This window comes from Ovis aries, chromosome 13 (assembly GCF_016772045.2).
Source record: "Ovis aries strain OAR_USU_Benz2616 breed Rambouillet chromosome 13, ARS-UI_Ramb_v3.0, whole genome shotgun sequence".
Classification (NCBI taxonomy): Eukaryota; Metazoa; Chordata; class Mammalia; order Artiodactyla; family Bovidae; genus Ovis; species Ovis aries.
The window spans coordinates 72,153,516-72,172,581 of NC_056066.1; the positions used below are offsets into that span (position 1 = coordinate 72,153,516).

Genomic DNA, 19,066 nt, shown 5'->3' on the forward strand with positions numbered 1-19,066 from the left:
TTGGATTGACAAGGTCCAACGTCCCTAAAGGATCACCGCCCCATCCTGAGCCTGGCACTGTGGCGCTCATAGATGCGGGGCTTATCAAACAGAAAGAACTAAGTCGTATTCCCGTTCTCACCATTAAACCTGCCCGCCCTGCACCTGGATGTCCTCTCCAGTCTCCCAGGAGGCCGAAACTCTCCTATAAAACAGCGCCGACCCTCCAGTCCCGCGTTCCCAGTACCGCGACCCTTACTGAAGATCGCTAGAACAAACCTCCGCCCTCCGGCCGGCCGCCGCTCTGCGCCTGCGCCCTTGGGATCAGGGCTAGGCTTTCCGCACTCCCCGCCGGAAGACTCCACTAGACTCGTCCCTCCGGGTGGAGCGAAGTTTCGGCCCTTGGTGAGAGGGCGGGGGTCTCTTCATTTTTCAGTTCAGTTCGGTCGCTCAGTCGTGTCCGACTCTTTGCAACCCCAGGGACTGCAGCATGCCAGGCCTCCCTGTCCATTACCAACTCCCGAAGTTTACTCAAATTCGTGTCCATTGAGTCGGTGATGCCATCCAACCATCTCATCCTCTGTCGTCCCCTTTCGATCTTTCCCAGCATCAGGGTCTTTTCAAACGAGTCAGTTCTTTGCATCAGGTGGCCAGCATATTGGAGTTTCAGCTTCAGCATCAGTCCTTCCAGTGAACATTCAGGACGGCTTTCCTTTAGGATGGACTGGTTGGATCTCCTTGCAGTCCAAGGGACTCTCAAAGAGTCTTCTTCACCACCACAGTTCAAAAGCATCAATTCTTCGGCGCTCAGCTTCCTTTATGGTCTAACTTTCAGTCACAGCCATACGTGACTACTGGAAAAACCATAGCTTTGACTAGACGGACCTTTGTTGGCAAAGTGATGTCTCTGCTTTTTAATATGCTGTCTAGGTTGGTCATAATTTTCCTTCCAAGGAGCAAGCGTCTTTTAATTTCATGGCTGCAGTCACCATCTGCAGTGATTTTGGAGCCCCCACAAATAAAGTCTGTGATTGTTTCTACTGTTTCCCCATCTATTTGCCATGAAGTGATGGAACCAGATGCCATTATCTAAGTCATTTTATAAGCCCTTATTGAAATTAGATATTAACGGAGAAAATCCAATGAGTTTGTCTTTGGCCTAAAGTTAATCCACATTCTGTCTGGATTTACCCGCTATCCAAAATAATGGTACAGTCCCACAGAAGCCCCACCCCTGCCCAGCCGCACTCTGCCTCCTAGAAGAGTTAGTCGCAGCGGCGTCTTCCGCCAGGTTGTTGGCACGTCGCTCCGGAGCTGGGGCCACGCCTTCCCAGCGGGCAGTTTCCCAACCGCCGTTGCTAAGCGGCCGTTACCTGGCCGCGCGGTGCTGGGTGGCGGCGGTTGCAGACGGTGGTCACCGGGCCTCAGGTAAGGCGGATTCCTGCTGCGGTGGGCCGGCCAGGGCGCTGAGGCGGCCTGGGAGTTGGCGAGTACTCTTGCCTGGAAAATCCCATGGGCGGAGGAGCCTGGTAGGCTGCAGTCCATGGGGTCGCGAAGAGTGGGACACGACTGAACGACTTCACTTTCACTTTTCACTTTCATGCATTGGAGAAGAAAATGGCAACCCACTCCAGTGTTCTTGCCTGGAGAATTCCAGGGACAGGGGAGCCTGGTGGGCTGCCGTCTATGGGGTCGCACAGAGTCGGGCACGGCTGAAGCGACTTAGCAGCAGCAGCAAGGTAAAATAAACAAGGAGCGCAGATAGAGGCCCGGATCCCAGACCTCAGACGGGGCTCAAATCTGACTCGCCTCCTGCTGGAAGGTTTTTGGTCATCCTACTAAGTGGGAAGGAGCATTGACATGAAACCGTAACATCCTAGTCCCATCCCCTTTTCCCAGGAATCCTTCTCTTAGGAATTTGTCCTAGGACAAAAATAGTGACAGAAGCAGAAATATGTAAATTGCACTAGGCCAGAAATAGATGCTTATGAATATTGAGTATGCAACCACTAAGGTAATCAGAAGGCAGGATATAATGTTTGTACACACTGAAAATAAGCATGGGCGTGGATAAATAGAACATGAAAAGATCATGGGGGGATTGTTTTTTTAACCTGTCAAAATTAAAGTTCAGCTTGAAGAATGAAGATGTGGGACTAGCCAGGAAAATTCTAAAAATTCTGAGTAATAGAGGGACTAGCTTTTATCAGCCGCACCAAATATTACAACATACCTATTATAAAACTATAGTGATTAAAATAGATGAGACTGAGCAGGAACTTACAGGCAGATAAATTATATAGAATATATAATGAAATTCAATTTTTAGGGATTTATTATATAGGCAAGGTGGTATTTTAAATCAGCATTGAAAAGATAGTGTCAGGCAGCTTTTTAGTAATTAAAACAATAACAAAAGTAATTTTAAACACAAAAATAAATTCCAAATGGACTAAAGTTTAAATCTTAAAAATTATAACATCATAAAAGTACTAGAAGAAAGCATTGTGAGATGTATTTATAACCTTAGCATGGCAAAAACTCTTCTAAATACACCGTGCAATTCAGAAGCCAAAAAGGAAAATGTTAATACTTTTGATTCTATTAAATTTAAAACTGTCCCTATAGCCTGCAAAATTCATCCAAGCGAAACCAAAAAAACTACCAGTAACTAAGTCTAAAAACAAACTTCTGAAAATATTTGTTTCATGATCAACTAAAAAGTATTAAACCTAATAGAAAAATGATCCACGTATGTGAACAAGAAAATCAGAAGAAATACAAGTGGCTAATACACACAGTGAAAGATGGTCTTCTTACTAATTTCAGAGTCCAGAATAAAACAATAAGTTGTTTTTTTTTTTTTGCCTGTCTTATTTGCAAAGATGAAAAAGTTAAAAAGAGTGGTGTGGAAACAGAAATGTATTAGTGTTAGTGAAAGTAAAAATTAGTAGTTTTTTGTAGGGTAATTTAGAAATAATTTACGTAGCCATTCAACAGGAATTTATTCTGAAGATATGCAAAGTGCGCCAAAATGTCCTGTTCAATGATGTTCTTAGTACTGTTTTACTAGCAAAAAATTGGGGAAAAAAACAGATGTCCATTGGTATATGACTGATGCCATACATTTTGGTACATCCATAAAATGGAATACTGTGCAGCCCTTAAAAAAAAAAAAGTGGTATATAGTGACATGGAAAGATGTGAAAGATACAGGTTAGATGAAAGAAGTGTGTTGCAGAATACTGCATATGGTTCTATTTTGTAAATAAAACTGTAAGTAACTGTATGTGTAAAAAGAATTTAGAAAACTATACCCCACGTTTAACAGTAGTTAAGGGTGAGGAATCAGGTTGGAAACATGGTTCCCCATGTGGCAAGGTGATGGCCGGGCAGGGCCATGAGAGAGAGCTGGTAGGAAACCCAGGGTTTTTGCCTTGGGTTTCTGCAGCCATGATTATTTGTTTCACTTTCAGCCTTTGGGAACTGTAGGTAAGCTGCAGCTGTACTCCTTTTCTTAATGAATTATAGGAAATAGACATTTATTCCTTTAGGATCTTTCTTTTTGAATATTGTTTATTGTTTCCCTTTTTCTGTCCCTTCTTTTTCCCATAAGGAGGTGACCATGGAAAAAGAGCTTCGGAGCACCATTCTTTTCAACGCGTACAAAAAGGAAGTCTTCACCACCAGCAACGGCTATAAATCTATGCAGAAAAGACTTCGCAGTCATTGGAAAATTCAGAGGTGACCAAGTATATTGTTTTCCCTTCTAAGCAGTAAAAGCAGCTTGCTGGTAATACTGGGAAGTATCCATCTTATATAAGAATGGCTTTTGAGGTGGGAGGGGTTCCACTAAACATTGTTCAGAATTATTAAACCATCTCTCTTGAAAATTGGCAATTAGCATATTATTAAGTTGTCCCCCCAAATTACAAGTCAAAACCTTATTCTAATTACACATATATGCGTTTTTCAGAGGTTAAACGCTTTCTCCATATTTTAACTCAGGTCAGTACTTCAGTTTAGGGAAAGGAAAAACCAAAAATATCTCTGAGTGTGTATGTATGGTTTTTCTTAATGGGTAAGGATATGTAGTCATGTGAGCTAATGGTCGAGCTGATTGAATTAGTAGTTGGGGGACTTCTTTATGCTCTAGTGTGGTCTAATCTAATCTAATATACCTATAATCTTGGCTTATAGGTATATTTGAACAGAGGCTGATGACTTTGGGGCAGGCCTATTAGAGAGGAGTCTCACTTTTGAGAGAGAAGCTAGACTAGGTACCTCTAAATCCTTCATCTCTGGGCCTCTGTAGCCTCTGATTCCATACAGTTTAGATGCTAAAATAACTCATAAATTGGTGTAAATCATGGATCTGACACTTGCTTTTGAAATCATATTTCTAGTTTAAAAGATGAAATCACACCTGAGAAGCTCATTGGGGTGAAACTATGGATTACAGCTGGGCCGAGGGAAAAATTTACTGCAGCTGAGGTAAGAAATATTTGTAAAGAAGACTGGTAGTGAGATAGCTAGGAGAATGGGCTCTGAAATCTTGAACCTAAATTCCTCTTCACCACTTACCTGTGAGGCCTCAAGGTGGTCACTTCATTTCTCTCTTCATCGTGGAGTTGTTGCGATGATTCATGCACCACAACAGCTATGGTATGGTGTGGCTGTGGTGTGGCTGAGTTTTTGCATGAAAAGTGCCAGACACACAGTGCAGGGGAGTTCAGTATCAGCCATACCTCTTTGCCATATTTTTGCTTTAAAAATAGGAAATTCCATTTAAAATTAAACTATTTCTTTAAGCTATTTTAAAACTCTGTTTCATGGCTAGACAAAGAATGAGAAATGTGAAACCCAAACATAAATGACAAGTGAAGATGTAAAGAAATTGGACCCCTTGTATACCATTGGTGGAGAGGTGAAGTGGTGCAGCCACTATGGAAAACGGGATGGTGGTTCCTAAAAAAATGACAAACAGAATTCTGTGATTCAGCAATCCTGCTTCTGGGATACATGCAGAGAATTGAAAGCAGGATCTCAAAGAGGTGTTTGTACGCCCACGTTCATCGAGAGCACTGTTCCCGGCAGCCAAAAGGCAGAAGCAACCCAGGTGTCCGCCAACAGTTGAATGGATTAACAATATGGGATCTATATGACAGTGACTTGTGATCTGCCTTTAGCTAGTAGTTTTCTACTTTTGCTGTCCAGATAGTCAGCTGTGAAAATGTCGTTTCAGTTTGAGTATTTTGGAGCTTTATGCTAATGACAAATATGGAAATCCTATTGATACATAGATAGTAAGTTTTATGTTTTCTTAATATAAACTTTAAGTGCCTTTGCAGATTGGAAGTGTTTCTTTTTCAGCTAGTTAAGATCTTAGTGTTTTTGACAAAGGTCTTTGGCATAAATTTATAGATTGTTTTTTTTTTTTTTCTTTGTGTAGTTTGAAATCCTAAAGAAATACCTTGATGGTGGTGGAGACATCCTTGTGATGCTAGGAGAGGGTGGGGAATCCAGATTTGAAACCAACATTAACTTTCTCCTAGAAGAATATGGAATCATGGTTAATAATGGTAATTATTATTACTACTTTATTAGAGGCAGTAACTTCCTATTTATTATTTATATCGTAGTCCTCTGGGCCTAATAGTACAATGGAGAAAGCCCTTGACTGTGAGGGTGCATGGCCTTGCATTCTGACCTCCTCAGCAGTCTCACTTTTTTGGTGCTTAGCTTCTTCCATGTATGAAATGAGAGTGATTGGAATACAGTTCCAGGATTCCTTTCAGGTCAAAATTTGTACGTGTCTGTAATATCAAACTTACTTCTAAGATGCACCACCTTCTCTTTTCTCCCTAAAGATGCTGTGGTTAGAAATGTGTATTATAAGTATTTCCATCCTAAAGAAGCTCTAGTTTCCAATGGAGTCTTGAATAGGTAAGCATATCAAAAGTGGAAATGACTTTGCCAATGATTCTCCTCTTTCCTCTGTGACTCTTCCCTTACATCTTCTCACACATTGTTTTCTCCAGCCCTTTTCCTTTCTTGCCTTTTTGTTTTATTTTATTAAATGATAGTTTATTGTATTATATCACTTCTCACCCATCAAATGATATTACTCCCATCTTTTGAAACCTGACTTCACATCACCTTTTGACAGAATATATTCAATTTCAAGTAACAGAAAACTCTGTTCAAATGGGATTAAACAACAGGAAGATTTTATTGATTCATTTAATTGAAAAGCTGAGAAGTTGGGGCAGGCTTTGGATATGGACCGCGAGAAAGACTCATGACGTCATCAGGACTCCAGCCCCATCTCTCGGCAGTTCTCTTGGCTCTGCTCTCCTGTGTGTGTGGACTGAATCCTTCTAACAGTTCCCATATTGGCATCTTTATGCTACATGAGCTAGGGCAAGAGTGCAGGCCTTGGTTCCAACCTGCTTAGCAAGAGTAGACCTGAGGTGTGGTCTCTTTGAGCTGACCTATGCCGCGGGCTCATCACGAACGGGTCACTGTGGCAGAGGGCATCGAAGGCCCTGGGTCATATTCACCCCTGGAACCAAAGATGAAACTCGTTTTTTTCTCATCCATTGAATCCTAAACCGTAAGAGCTTTGAGAAAGCAGGAACTGAGTGCATGAGGGGCAACATCAAGGACCCTCTGGTCCCCATATCCGGAACAATGCTACACTTCAACTTGCCAGGTACGTAGGGTCTGAAGATCCAGAGTCTAGAATACAAGGCAAGAATGTGGGTCTAACACATATTTGAGCCCTTTCCTCAGGACTCAAAAAAGAGCAACTAACTCTTACATTTTCATACTAACTTTTGCAAGCTTCTCAGAAGGTATGGAAGTGTATAGGAGTACCTTTAATTTTTTTAAGGATTGCATTTTGACTGCACAGTTCTTGTAACCAAGTTATATTAATGAATGGAGTGTGAAATCCCTAAATTTTGTTCTTGTTGTTTACTAGATTTTAATTCGTTTTTCTTCAAGGGAGATTAGCCGAGCTGCAGGGAAGGCCGTGCCTGGGATTCTTGATGAGGAGAGCAGTGGAAACAACGCCCAGTGAGTGTGTTCCCTGAGGCCACCTGAAGAGGGCAGAGTTGTCACTTGAAGAGTTTCCTTTTTCAAAATGAAAACGTTTTCGTTCTTGATTACAAAAGTAGTTCCATCAAAAAACCAGTTTGATCAGTTCAAAAGGAAGAAAATAGAAGTCCTCCACTCTAAATCCATGACCTTCTCCCCAAAGATAATGCTTCTAAACAACATTTAGATTAAAAAAAATTTTTTTATATATAAAAATAGGGATAGGTACTTTATCCTTTTAATAATGACTAGATTAAGTTGGATGTATCCTAATCTAACAAGTCTCCTCTTACTGGACATTTAAGTAATTTTATAATATTTTGCATTAAAAATGCCACCTAACATTTAATGAGCACTTACTATGTCGTAGGCCTGGCATGTATTATTACTTCAGTTAATCTTCACAGCAGCCTCTAAGGTTATTGATGAGTTAACAGACGGTGTAGGTGCCCAGGCTCACTTGACTAGTGTCGGAACTGAGTTTCGGTGCTAGGCAGTCTGCTCCGAGGCAGACTCTTAACTTCTTTTCCTTATTTTTATTATACACAGTTTGATGATGATGTTCAGCCGCCAAGTCGTGTCCAACCTTTTGTGACCCCATGGACTGCAGCATGCCAGGCTTCCCTGTCCTCCACCATTATATTAATTGTCATAAATAACAAAGCACAAAGTGAACATCTTTGTAGGTACAGTTTTTGAGCACTTATGCTAGTATCTTAGTAGGCCAGATTCTTGGCGTTTAAATTTCAGGGTCACAGATCTTCCAGCTGATGCATTGCCAAATGTGGTGCATTGCCAAGTCACCCTCCAGGCACGTGTAGCGTTTACGGTCCCTACGAACATGCCCCTTTCCTCTCTTGCCAGCACAGAATATTCTACTGAGAAATGATACCACTTTATTTTCAGTTGTAGTTCTTTGATTATGAATGGAATGGCTTTTAAAGTTTATTGACTGGTTGTGTTTATCCTGTGAATTTCCTATTCACTGCTTTTGGTCTGTTTTTATGTTGATGTTCATTTACAAGACCTCCATGTGTTGTAAGTATTTTTCCCAGTTTATTATGTTACTTTGAGATATTTTGCCCCATAAAAGTTGAATGTTTTTATATCATTAATGCATATTACAAACCTCTAGTAGTTAAAATACTATGATACTAATTCCAAACTAGTGAAAAATAAAAAATTAGACCCAAAATATATGGAAGATAAGGGTTATTTTATAGTAAAAGTGACATTTCAGATTATTGGGGAATGAATGTATAATTTTAGCTAAAATGTTTTTCACTTGAAAAAGCATTTCTGTTTTCATGCTACATCTCAAAATGTATTTCAGATGGGTTTAATTTTTAAATATTAAACATCAGACCACAGCAGTACTGAAAGAAACTGGAAGTGAATGTTTTATAATCTTAGAGGAAAAAAAAAAAACCCTTTCTTAGTATGAAACCACAGTAAAGTCATAAAGGGTAAAAATAAGTAGCAACATATAAGTTAACATTTTTGGACATTTAAGAATCACAATCTGATTCTTGGTAAAGAAGTGAAAGAACTGTGGACTTGGATTTAGAAGGATTTAGAAGTTTCCAATTTCATGCCTTCCTTGCAGGGTGGCCCAGGGCAAAGTAACTCTTAGCGTTAGTTGCTATATTTGCGTAATGGGGACGATATGAATCTGAGAGAGCTGTTGGGAAACCCCAGCGAGGCCTACCTGCGGGCGTGCTTGTGAGGTGTGAGGCTTGCACCTTCACTGCTGTCCCAGTCTCACTTTGTCAGTCGTCGTAGTGAAGGGCAGATGGCAGGTTGTTCCTGGGTTACCTCGGAAGCAGAGCTGTGTCTTGAGAGGCTCTGAGGTGTGGATAAGTAGCCCTGCTTCGTGCTTTGAAATCTCGTAGCTGTTGGAGTCTCAGGCTGTCCTTTAGCCCTGTGTATTTTATCCCTTGTCGTTTTCCTTCTCTTACTCTGCTCTAGTCACGCTGACTTTGCTTGAATTCCTTAAGTATGCTGAGCTCTCTCTCACCTTAGGACCTTTACATATCTGCTTCCTCTTCCAGGAATACACTTTCCCAGTTAATCTTACTCATTCACACATGTTAGGAGAAGTCCTGTATTAGTTTTGGGGGTTGGTGTTTAGTTTTAACACTTAAAGTCTCATCAAAATGTCAGTCTGATTGATTTCTTAGTAATAATAAAAGAAATAGAGGCATATAAATAGCTTGACAGTTTTCATCTTATAACCGACCATTCTCTTTGCTTTCTTAAGAATTATCTCCCTCGAGTGCACTTGGGAAACTGGGGAAGGATGGACCCTGATGTACGCACAGCTGTTTCTCCCTTTTCTTCCTCCTTGGCAACCGCTTACTTCCTTCCGCTCCTGCTCTGGAACTCCTGGGCTGCAGCCCCCTTACTGGGATACTGCTAGGGTAGGGGTAGAAGGAAGAGAATGGACAGCGTGGGGCAGGCACCTCTTCTCAACCTCGATGAGACACAGAACTCATAGCTGTATATGAGACTTTACTGAAGGAACAGGGAAAAGTGACACAAGACGGAAATAACTGAAAAGCTAAAAAGAATGGTCTAAAGGAAAGAAAAGTTAGAATCTTCATAGGCAGCTCTTCCTGGGTATTCCCTCTGCCCGTTTCTCCCACCTCCTGCCCCAGTTTCTAATTATATGCTTTGCTTTTAAGATTCCCGTTTCTCTCCATTCTGAGAACGCTTCTTTCAAACAAATACTTTGAGAGCTCCTTTTTCTTTTGTGGCTGTGAAGCTCCTTTTGTTTTCTTGGCCACATAGCATGCAAGATCCTAGTTCCCCAACCAGAGATGGAACCCGCACCCTGAATTGGAAGCGCAGAATTTTAACCTCTGGACCACCAGGGAGATCCCTCCATTTTTCTTTCACTGAAGCCCTAGCTCCTCCTTCAGGGCCTGGCCTCACCCAGGTGTGCACCACACCCTTAGCCCCTCAGTCCCACACCTTTGCCAGGAGTGCATTGCCCAACTACTGATTCACTCTGGGTACTCATAGTCTTTGCTAGAACAGTGTAGAGTAGAGGGGGTACTCCGAGACTGGTCTGTGTAGAAGTGTCCAACGTGGGATAAATATACGCCTGTATTCGTATAAGCCCTCAGCCCCTCCACACCCCTCCAGTGGCAGACATCCGTACCTGGCGATAACACCAGTCAGGTTTCTGAGTGGGGAGAAAACTGTGTCTGAGACATGGTTCCCCAGAGCAGGCTCATGTGCAGTTCTGGTTCACTTCTTAGGTGAAGCCTCCTCTTCTTCCACTTCTTCCATAGGGACTACTTTATTTCTTTCTGTTATAATCATTTACACATACTGGGAAGATTCCATGGAGAAGGAAATGGCAACCCACTCCAGTACTCTTGCCTAGAAAATCCCATGGATGGAGGAGCCTGGCGTCCATGGGGTCGCAAAGAGTCAGACACGACTGAGCGACTTCACTTTCACACATATGATTGTACATTTTTAATTTATATTCACATTTCTTAAAATGTTTCATTAAACTTAGAGCTAGAGTTATACTGATTTTGAGTTAACAAACCAAAGCTTATAGAAAAATTTGGTCATAACTTTCTCAAGAAACACTGAGATTATCTTGAAAAACTTTTTTACTAAATACCTTGAACGTTTCTTTCTTTCAGGGCTCTCACCTTTGTCTATCCTTTTGGTGCCACGTTGAGTGTCACGAAACCCGCCGTGGCTGTTCTGTCCACAGGCTCTGTCTGTTTCCCGCTTAACAGACCCATCCTGGCTTTCTATCACTCGAAGGTACAGCCTTTCTTAGATATGGGTGCATATGTAATTTTTGTTACTGAAATTGTGAACACTACTTTACTGCTTCTATAGGGGTTTCATATATTGTCTGTCTCTTTTTAGGGGCGTGGCGGGGGGGGGAGCGCTGCACCACTATGCGGGATCTGAGCTCCCCAACCAGGGATTGAACCCATGCCTCTGCAGTAGAGTCCTAACTCTGGTCCACCAGGAAATGCCTATATTTTCTCACTGCTCTTCACAATAGTCCTGTGAAGGAGAATTTCACTGAATTACATTTTACTTATGGGGAAACAGTGGTCAGTGATGGAGCCAAGACCTAAGCCTAGCTCTTACTGTGAGTCCAGAGCTCTTCCAGTGCAGCATGAGACCGCCTGTAGCACAGCTGCCTCTGACTGCCAGCTCTCACCCTCAGTGCAGGAGAATCCACTTAGAGGAAGGCTGATTTCGCAGACTACACCAAAGCATTGTGCTGCTTGCATTTTAGTGCATCCCAGGAAAACATTCCGGGAGACTAGTTGTTCCGTTCTCATCCTAGGGTTCCTGCAAGTTACGGGTTCAGGTGGCTCGAGAGGGCATCATCGTCGTCCTCATCACCCCATGTGTCCACTGCCTTTTAATTCATGTCTGTTGAACCCACCTTCATCTGTCTACCAAGACATGGAATTCACCAGTGACCTCCCAGTTTTTGTCCAGAGACCCACATGTCTGTAGTGTAGCAGGATCCTATTTTTCTTTATGGGACCTAGGTATTACTTTTCCTTCTCATACTTCAAATTTGTGACATCATTTTATTAGGAAGTAAATAAATGTCTATGCTGTGCTTGAAAGATGATATTTAGACAAAATTGGTATAGCTGTCATGGCAGTCTCTCCTAAGCAGAGGGAAATATTGTTTTAGAATTAAAGTGTTATTAAATGTTTCAAGATGCGGAAATGACCAGTTTACATGAAATGTCTATTCAGAGACACAAAAGTCATGAGACACCATCTTAAGGAGCCCCTGGTATTATATGTAATACCAGAGCTTTGATTTTTTTTAACCAGGCACAGAGATGTTACCTGGCTTAATCAGTGGACTTGTATGGAGTATCTGGTGTGTATACTGTTCTGTGCCAAGTGTGGCGTTTCCTCTGGAACTCATGAGATTCTCATCTGTTCATTGCCTAGCTATTTAAAGCCCATTTTCTCCTCCTAATAGGCTTTCAGTCCTGCCTTGTAAACACAGTCTTTCAGAGAGGTTGCTGCCTGTCACTCTTGTTGGTGAGATGAGGCAGTGATCCTAGGGAGGAGCTCCACCTGGACCCATGAGCAGGGTCAGGCCAGTACTGGAGGGTTCTGCCTCCTTGCCCAGGGCCGTTGCCTTCACTGGGCTCATCACAAGACTTTCTAGGTCTTCAGTTTACTGGGACAGACTCATTAACACTGAGGGAGCAAATGGTCCTTGAGTAAACATATGCCTGTTTAATTGGAACAAGTTATAGACAGATGCTGGAAAAGGCCACTGAAGACAATGGTATAATCTGTCAGGACAGAATAAAAGCATTAAAGAACAATCTACAGTCTATTTGAAATAAATGAAGTAGGAAAAAGAAAATACAGTGGACCCATGAACAGTGTGGGGGTTAGAGGCGCCGATCGTCTGCACGGTGGAAAGTTTGTGTGATAGAGCCAGGCCTCCATCTGTGCAGTCTGCTGTGAATTCAGTCGACCATGGGCTGCGTTGTACAGTAGTATTTACTGTTGAAAAAGTTCACTTGTAAGTGAAACCATGCAGTTGAAACCCATGTTCATTCAAAGGTCAACTGTATATAAGGAAAAGATAAATCTGTGAATGGAGGTTTATGTATTTACTTAGCCTGTGGGGATTCAAATCACAAGCCAGTTCATCCAGTCATTTCCCCATTCTTTCTGTAGAATTCCACCCAATTAATTTCCTATTCTCAGTAACCGATCTGTTTGCAGTGGTTATGGTGTAGAAATCATTTTTCCTATGAAGCATTTGCTTTTCATGTGGGACTTTTTAGAGTTTGTTTTGCAATTTTTGTTTTATTTAAAGAATTTGTGTATTTGTCTCCCAACAGCTGTGGCTTAGCTGCCATTCTTTTTCAGTACCATCACAACTGTGGCTTCCCTGTATGTGACTTTGCTAGCAAGTCTGATTTCATTTTATATTTTTAATTCTGTACTCTTTTTCTTATGACAAAATAATATATACTCGGTATTTTAAAATACAGCTATGGAAGGATTTTCCTGGTGGTTCAGTGGTTAAGAATCTGCCCTCCAGTGCAAGGGATGTGGGTTTGATCCCTGGTGAGGGAACTAATATCCCACATGCTATGGGGCAGTGAAGCCCGCCTGATCCAGAGCTCATGCGCCACACGGAAGGCCGAGCGCAGCCACAAGATACACACAGAGATGGAGGGAAACATGCTGCCTCTCGCGCTGTTCGGAGGCGGGCCAGGTGGGCGTCGTGGTCGTTTTCTCCCACTTCGGCTGGTGCTGCATTTTTGTTTGCCTCACAGGCTTTAAACTCTCTACAACTGATGGTGTACTGTTTTTTTCTAACCTAATGTTATGGCAGAAGCATTTTCCCAAGTTAGTGAAAATGCTTGCTAATATATAACTTAACAACTGGGAGGTTCCATTGTTCTTAACCGTATTTCTGGGTGAATGTTTGGATTTATTTCTAGTCTTCTGTGGTTATTAGTGTAAAGGTGTGCAGAGCGTCTGGTGTATTTATGCTGCTTTTGTTGGCAGTTTCAGCACCATGTCAGAGACTCACTGAAACCTGGCCAATGGCTTAGAGTCACTTTTTCTCACTTATTAATCTTATCAGGAAAAACACTTTGTTTTTTTAAAATTACTAATCTTAAAGTTTTTTATTATTAGCTAGTCATTTCTTTTGTGAATTTTTCATGCTTGTGGGTTAGTTTTCTGTCTCTTAAACACTTTTTTTGGTATTCATAAAATGTCTAAATCTTTACAGATTGTTTTTCAATTTGTCTTTTTTATTTCCCTTTAAGATTATGATTTTCGGGGACTTCCCTGGTGGTCTAGTGGTTAAGACTGTAGGCCCAATGCAGAGGGCCAAGGTTCAGTCCTTGCTCAGGGAACTAGATCCCATATGCTGCAGTTAAGACCCAGTGCAGCCAAATAAATAATTTAAAAAAAAAAAAGATTATGATTTTCATTTATAATTTCACTAACAGTGGGAAAATACTATTGAACAAATTTACATTACTTTCTGTTAAAGTCAGATAGAAGGGTACAGAAGTGGTGTCTAAATTGAGAGGCAGGTTGGAATATAGTTGTTGTCATAATTGACATTTCTAGACCACTAAAATACCCATGTAAATTGACACATGTTAGTGTAGAAGACATTTGCTCGCATGTTGTGATGATAAGTGTTTGGTGACTAGGATGCACGTGGTCCATTTGGGGATCTGAATCGCTGACCCTGCTTTGTCATCAACAGAACCAAGGTGGGAAACTGGCAGTGCTTGGCTCATGTCACATGTTCAGTGACCAATATTTGGATAAAGAAGAAAACAGCAAAATCATGGTAAGCTCTTTTCTTTTGTCATACTAATGAATATTGTATATGATTTTCATGTCATTTAAAAAATGTACTGCTGAGTTCATCTATTCTTTTAAAACCAGCTCTTCAGAGCCCATTATATTCCAGGCACTAAGGACACAAAGGTGAGTCAGGCAGTCTCTGCTCTGCAGAAGTGTACAGGACATTGAGAGAGACGGTGACAGATGAGAGAGGTCAGTGCAGAGGGATGTGGTGCGTGTCTCTAAACTTGCCGCCCGGGCTGGGAGCCTCCCTGGGGAAGCAGGGAGGAGCAAGCCCAGCCAGGGCCTTGTGCATAGAGCCTTGGAACTCAAACTCTCTTGAAAAGCCACAGCGAGCCCTTGTAGAGTGTCCAGCAGCTTTGGGCATAGTCAGGTCTTTGGGTGTGGAAGAGGGACAGGAGAGGGACACATATGGGCAAGGAGGGACAAGGACCTGAATGAAGGCAGGGAAGGGGTGAGTGGGGGAGGGACTGGAAGCACAAGGAGACTGTGATGGGGCTGGCTGCTGACCGAGGTGGGAAATGAGGGAAAGGCATGGCAGGTATGAAGGGAACGCGTCCTGGGAGGCATGGCAGGGTGCTGGTCAGAGCTGGACTTTGGCGTGATGCTGGTGACTCACTCACCAGAGGGAGAAGGTCCCTCTGAACTTTCTCATTAATGAAAGATGTTCCTTCAGCCTTAAGGATTGTTGTTGTGTTGAGAGATTGATGGAAGATCTTGTTTCTGTGGAATCCACGTGAAGTTCCACTGTCTTTAGTCACATTCTGGGGGCATCTTTGCTGTATTCTACTTTTTAAGTCCAGACGTCATCAGCACATTATACAGGGATTGTTTCAGAATTGTGAACACGTTTTAATAGATTTGGGCTTGTGGTTAAAGGCTTGAGTGCCCTAAGATAAATGGTAAGTTTCTAAGAATAAAAATGGCACTAGAGTGAGAAAGACTTAAGTTTTTATATGATTTCACCAAGACAGGGGTGACTGCCCTTTTTCAAGTCACTGCTGTATAGTCTCTTTCCCGTCATCATTTTCCTTGATTGTTAAATTCTCTAGTCCTGCCTACAGCTTTCTCAGATACACAGTGTGTAATTCTGTGTTTATTTTTTAAAATTTAGGATGTTGTTTTCCGGTGGCTAACAACAGAAGACATCCACCTAAACCAGATTGATGCCGAGGACCCAGAGGTAGGAGGTTGTAGATTACTTAAAAACTTTGAAATGAAAAATGGCTCCAGCTTCTCAGCACCACTTCTAACAGTTCCAAAAACATATCTATCTCTTACCTTATCTGTAAGACAGATAGCAAGAAATGATGCTTTTTGGCAAGACGAAGCCTATGCTGTTAAAAAAAAAAATCAGTAAATTATTAGTCATAGAATTCAGTGGGGTGGGAGCCTCTGTCTGTATATGTAGTAACTGGAACTTAACATACGCTCTCTGGCTGAAACTTTCAGAAACAGTATCTGTAGAGAAATATGTCTTCACAACTATGAAGGATATAAAAGTACTTTTTCATAAAGAAACAAAGATCATCAGAATTTAAGTTTTAAACTCCAATTTGGTTGCCTTTAGGAAGAACAATCCTAAAGGCATTATGATAATACTTGATCAGACATGGGAGAGTGGAAAGACCAGCACTGGAGGGACTTCCCTAGTAGTCTGGTGGCTAAGACTCTGTGCTCGCATCGCAGGGGGCCTGGATTCAGCCCACGGTCGGGGAACTAGACCCCACATGCCGCAAATGAAGTTTCCTCGTGTGGAACTAAGACCCAGTGGAGCCATTTGAATATTAAAAAAATATATAAAAGGCCAGCACTGGACTGGGAGCCAGTAGCTACATTCTCGGTCCCGCTCCACCATGAGCCTCGAAACCTTAAGCAGGCCATTTCTGACCTTTTATCATCTTCATTTTCTCATTATTTTTGGGGCTGCTAGTACCTTTCTCACAGGGTAATTATGAGAATCATAATAATAAGTGAATCAATGTAAATTTACTTGTTAAACTAAAGTGTATAAAAGGGCTATACATCTATCAAGACTTTTTAAAAAAACCTCTTGTATTTGTTATAGATTAATACCAGGCCCTATATATCATATACTTCCACATAAATCATTCTGTTTAAACCGCACTACAGCTCTGGAGAGTAGATGGTCTTATTCTCTTTTTATCAATGAAACTGAAATTCTGCAAGACTGCAGTATGCCCAAAGAACCAGCAGTTACAGAGCCGGAAACCAAACCCAGGGCTCCTGACTCAGAAGTCTGCTCCTTCGTTTACCTCTGTGTTAACTGCTGACCTGTCAGGAGAATGATTTTTTGGCTATAGGTAGCACAAGGTAGCCGGAGAAGGTAATGGCACCCCACTCCAGTACTCTTGCCTGGAAAATCCCATGGACGGGGGAGCCTGGTGGGGTGCAGTCCATGGGGTCACTGGGAGTTGGACACGACTGAGCGACTTCACTTTCACTTTTCTCTTTCATGTATCGGAGAAGGAAGTGGCAACCCATTCCAGTGTTCTTGCCTGGAGAGTCCCAGGGGCTGGGGAGCCTGGTGGGCTGCTGTCTATGGGGTCACACAGGGTCGGACACGACTGAAGCGACTTGGCAGGCAGCACAAGGTAGCCAGAGACCATCACCGACGGCCTGTGCCCTCGGCTGAGGACTGACTTGGCTGGGGAACCTCGGACTGACTCAGGTTTGGAAACATGAGAGCCTCCCGTGTAAAATATCCCTTCACATGGGAACATGAAGTGTGGGGCTGTTGTGCTTAAATTTCTCCCGAAAAGTGATGTAAGCCCCCAAACCAAAGAATTGGGGTACAACCAGGAATGGGCTTTTTGGGTTTCAGAGGACCCAGCTCTGAGTGGATGATGTGTCTGGCAGCCGCCAGCTCTAGTTAGAGTGCTGTGTGCCGAGGCAAGTGGTGCTAAGAGGTGCTGTGTCTGCTCCAGTTCTGCGTGGCCACCTTGCTCTTGCTCAGTTTCTGTCATTACTGTTTTCTAACCGAGGAAACGGAAGTAAGTAAATTCTTCAAGGTTCCCACTTAGATTAATCCCTGGCCGAGCCATTGTTCCTGGGTTGGGAAGGTCCCCTGGAGAAGGGAATGGCTACCCATTCCAGTATTCTTGCCTGGAGAATCCCATGGACAGAGGAGCCTGGAGGGCTACAGTCCATGGAGTCACAGAGTCAGACACGACTGAGCGACTAACACTTGGTTAAGCCACGGTTAGTGCCCCCTTCAGGCTAATTCCAGAGCCTGTGCCTTTGCTGCTGCTCTGTTCTCTCCCTATCGTGTGAGACACTGGGCTGGTTCCAAAGCAAAGTGTCAGAGGTTACAAAGCCAGAGGAGGGGAGTGTTGTTAAGGCCTTCCCGGCACTAAAACGGTGCAGTTTCACATACCTTCCAGGTGGGAGACCTGGTGGAAAGTGTCCTTTGTTTTGTAAGGCTTTGAAAAGCAAGACGCTGAATGCAGTAACGTGACACAGTGAGAAATACTGAAAATCTTCCAGGTGGCGGTAGTGGTAAAGAACTCGCGGGCCATAAGAAACACGGGCTCAATCCCTGGGAAGATCCCCTGGAAGAGGGCACAGCACCTCACTCCAGTATTCTTGCCTGAGAATCCCATGGCCAGAGGAGCCTGGCGGGCTGCGGTCCGTGGGGCTGCAGAGTGGGGCACCACTGAACGACCTTTGGGGCGGCTTGGCCTGCACTCCTCCCCGCCCCGGGCGCTCGTACGTGTCCTGCTCTCACCATCTCTCCCCTGGTAGAGGGTTGAAGCCTCTGCATCAGCCAGATCAGGCCAGGAAGGGTGTTTATTTATTGATGCTTCTCCCTTGTTTCTGATCTAAAAAGTTGTTTATGATGCTTGGGATATAGAAAAAAGTGCTCCTGTTTGACTTAGAGTCTCACTGTCATCAAATCAAGCTCAAGACACATCTCCCCAAGCCCTGGCAGTGGAGAATGTGTAGCCATTTGTTGTGAGTGAGTTCAGAGATCAGTTTTTCAAACTGTTACCAAGTTAGCCTTGTTAGAAGTCCAGGTTAAACGCAGTTCAAAGGGAAATTAGAACACACAAACTTCTGGTTGCCAGCATGCATTCATTTAAACTTAAATTTATTGCCTGGCTAGGTAATGTCTTCCCATCATTTCGAATTCAAGAGCAGGCACACTGAAGCCTCTCCCTTCTGCCTTTGCCCAGCCACCTGGTTCTCCTCCCCAGTGACAACAATCTTAGCAGTTGCTCATATGTTATTCCAGAGATAGTTTATACAGAGATAAGCAAATGTGTGTGTGTGTGTACTCTCCTTCCCCCTTGTTTTACCCAGATGGTGCTATATGTATGGTATGTATATATACTGCCTAGCACCTCACTTTTTAAATATTATTTCTGGGAGATCTTTCCATATTGTTCCTAAGAAGCTTTCTTTGGATTGTTTTTTGGAGGCTGTATTGTCCATTGTTTGTGCTGCGGTGTACTGACTGTGTTGCACCTATTGAGGGACATAGGTTTTCCTGGTCTTCTGCTGTAACCAAGGTGTCATCATTCAAGGTTCTCAGCAGGGCTGCAGGCATGTCCGCAGCTAGGTGAGAAGAATTAGGGTCTAGTGTCCAGGG

At 42.9% G+C, this 19,066-nt stretch overlaps 1 protein-coding gene across 3 annotated transcripts in view; it reads left to right on the forward strand.

Moving 5' to 3' along the window:
* Positions 1-1,246: 1,246 nt before the first annotated feature.
* IFT52 (intraflagellar transport 52) overlaps positions 1,247-19,066 on the forward strand; it is a 28,860-nt gene continuing 11,040 nt past the window's right edge. For all 3 annotated transcript variants that reach the window (XR_003591284.3, XM_060397802.1, XM_027977215.3), the window contains exons 1-9: positions 1,247-1,407; positions 3,596-3,723; positions 4,386-4,473; positions 5,432-5,561; positions 5,850-5,925; positions 6,988-7,059; positions 10,743-10,869; positions 14,351-14,437; positions 15,569-15,637. Coding sequence is in view for 2 of the 3 variants with exons in the window: in XM_060397802.1 (XP_060253785.1) it covers positions 3,605-3,723; positions 4,386-4,473; positions 5,432-5,561; positions 5,850-5,925; positions 6,988-7,059; positions 10,743-10,869; positions 14,351-14,437; positions 15,569-15,637 (768 nt within the window). In the remaining variant the exon portion in view is untranslated. The remainder of the gene's footprint in view (positions 1,408-3,595; positions 3,724-4,385; positions 4,474-5,431; positions 5,562-5,849; positions 5,926-6,987; positions 7,060-10,742; positions 10,870-14,350; positions 14,438-15,568; positions 15,638-19,066) is intronic.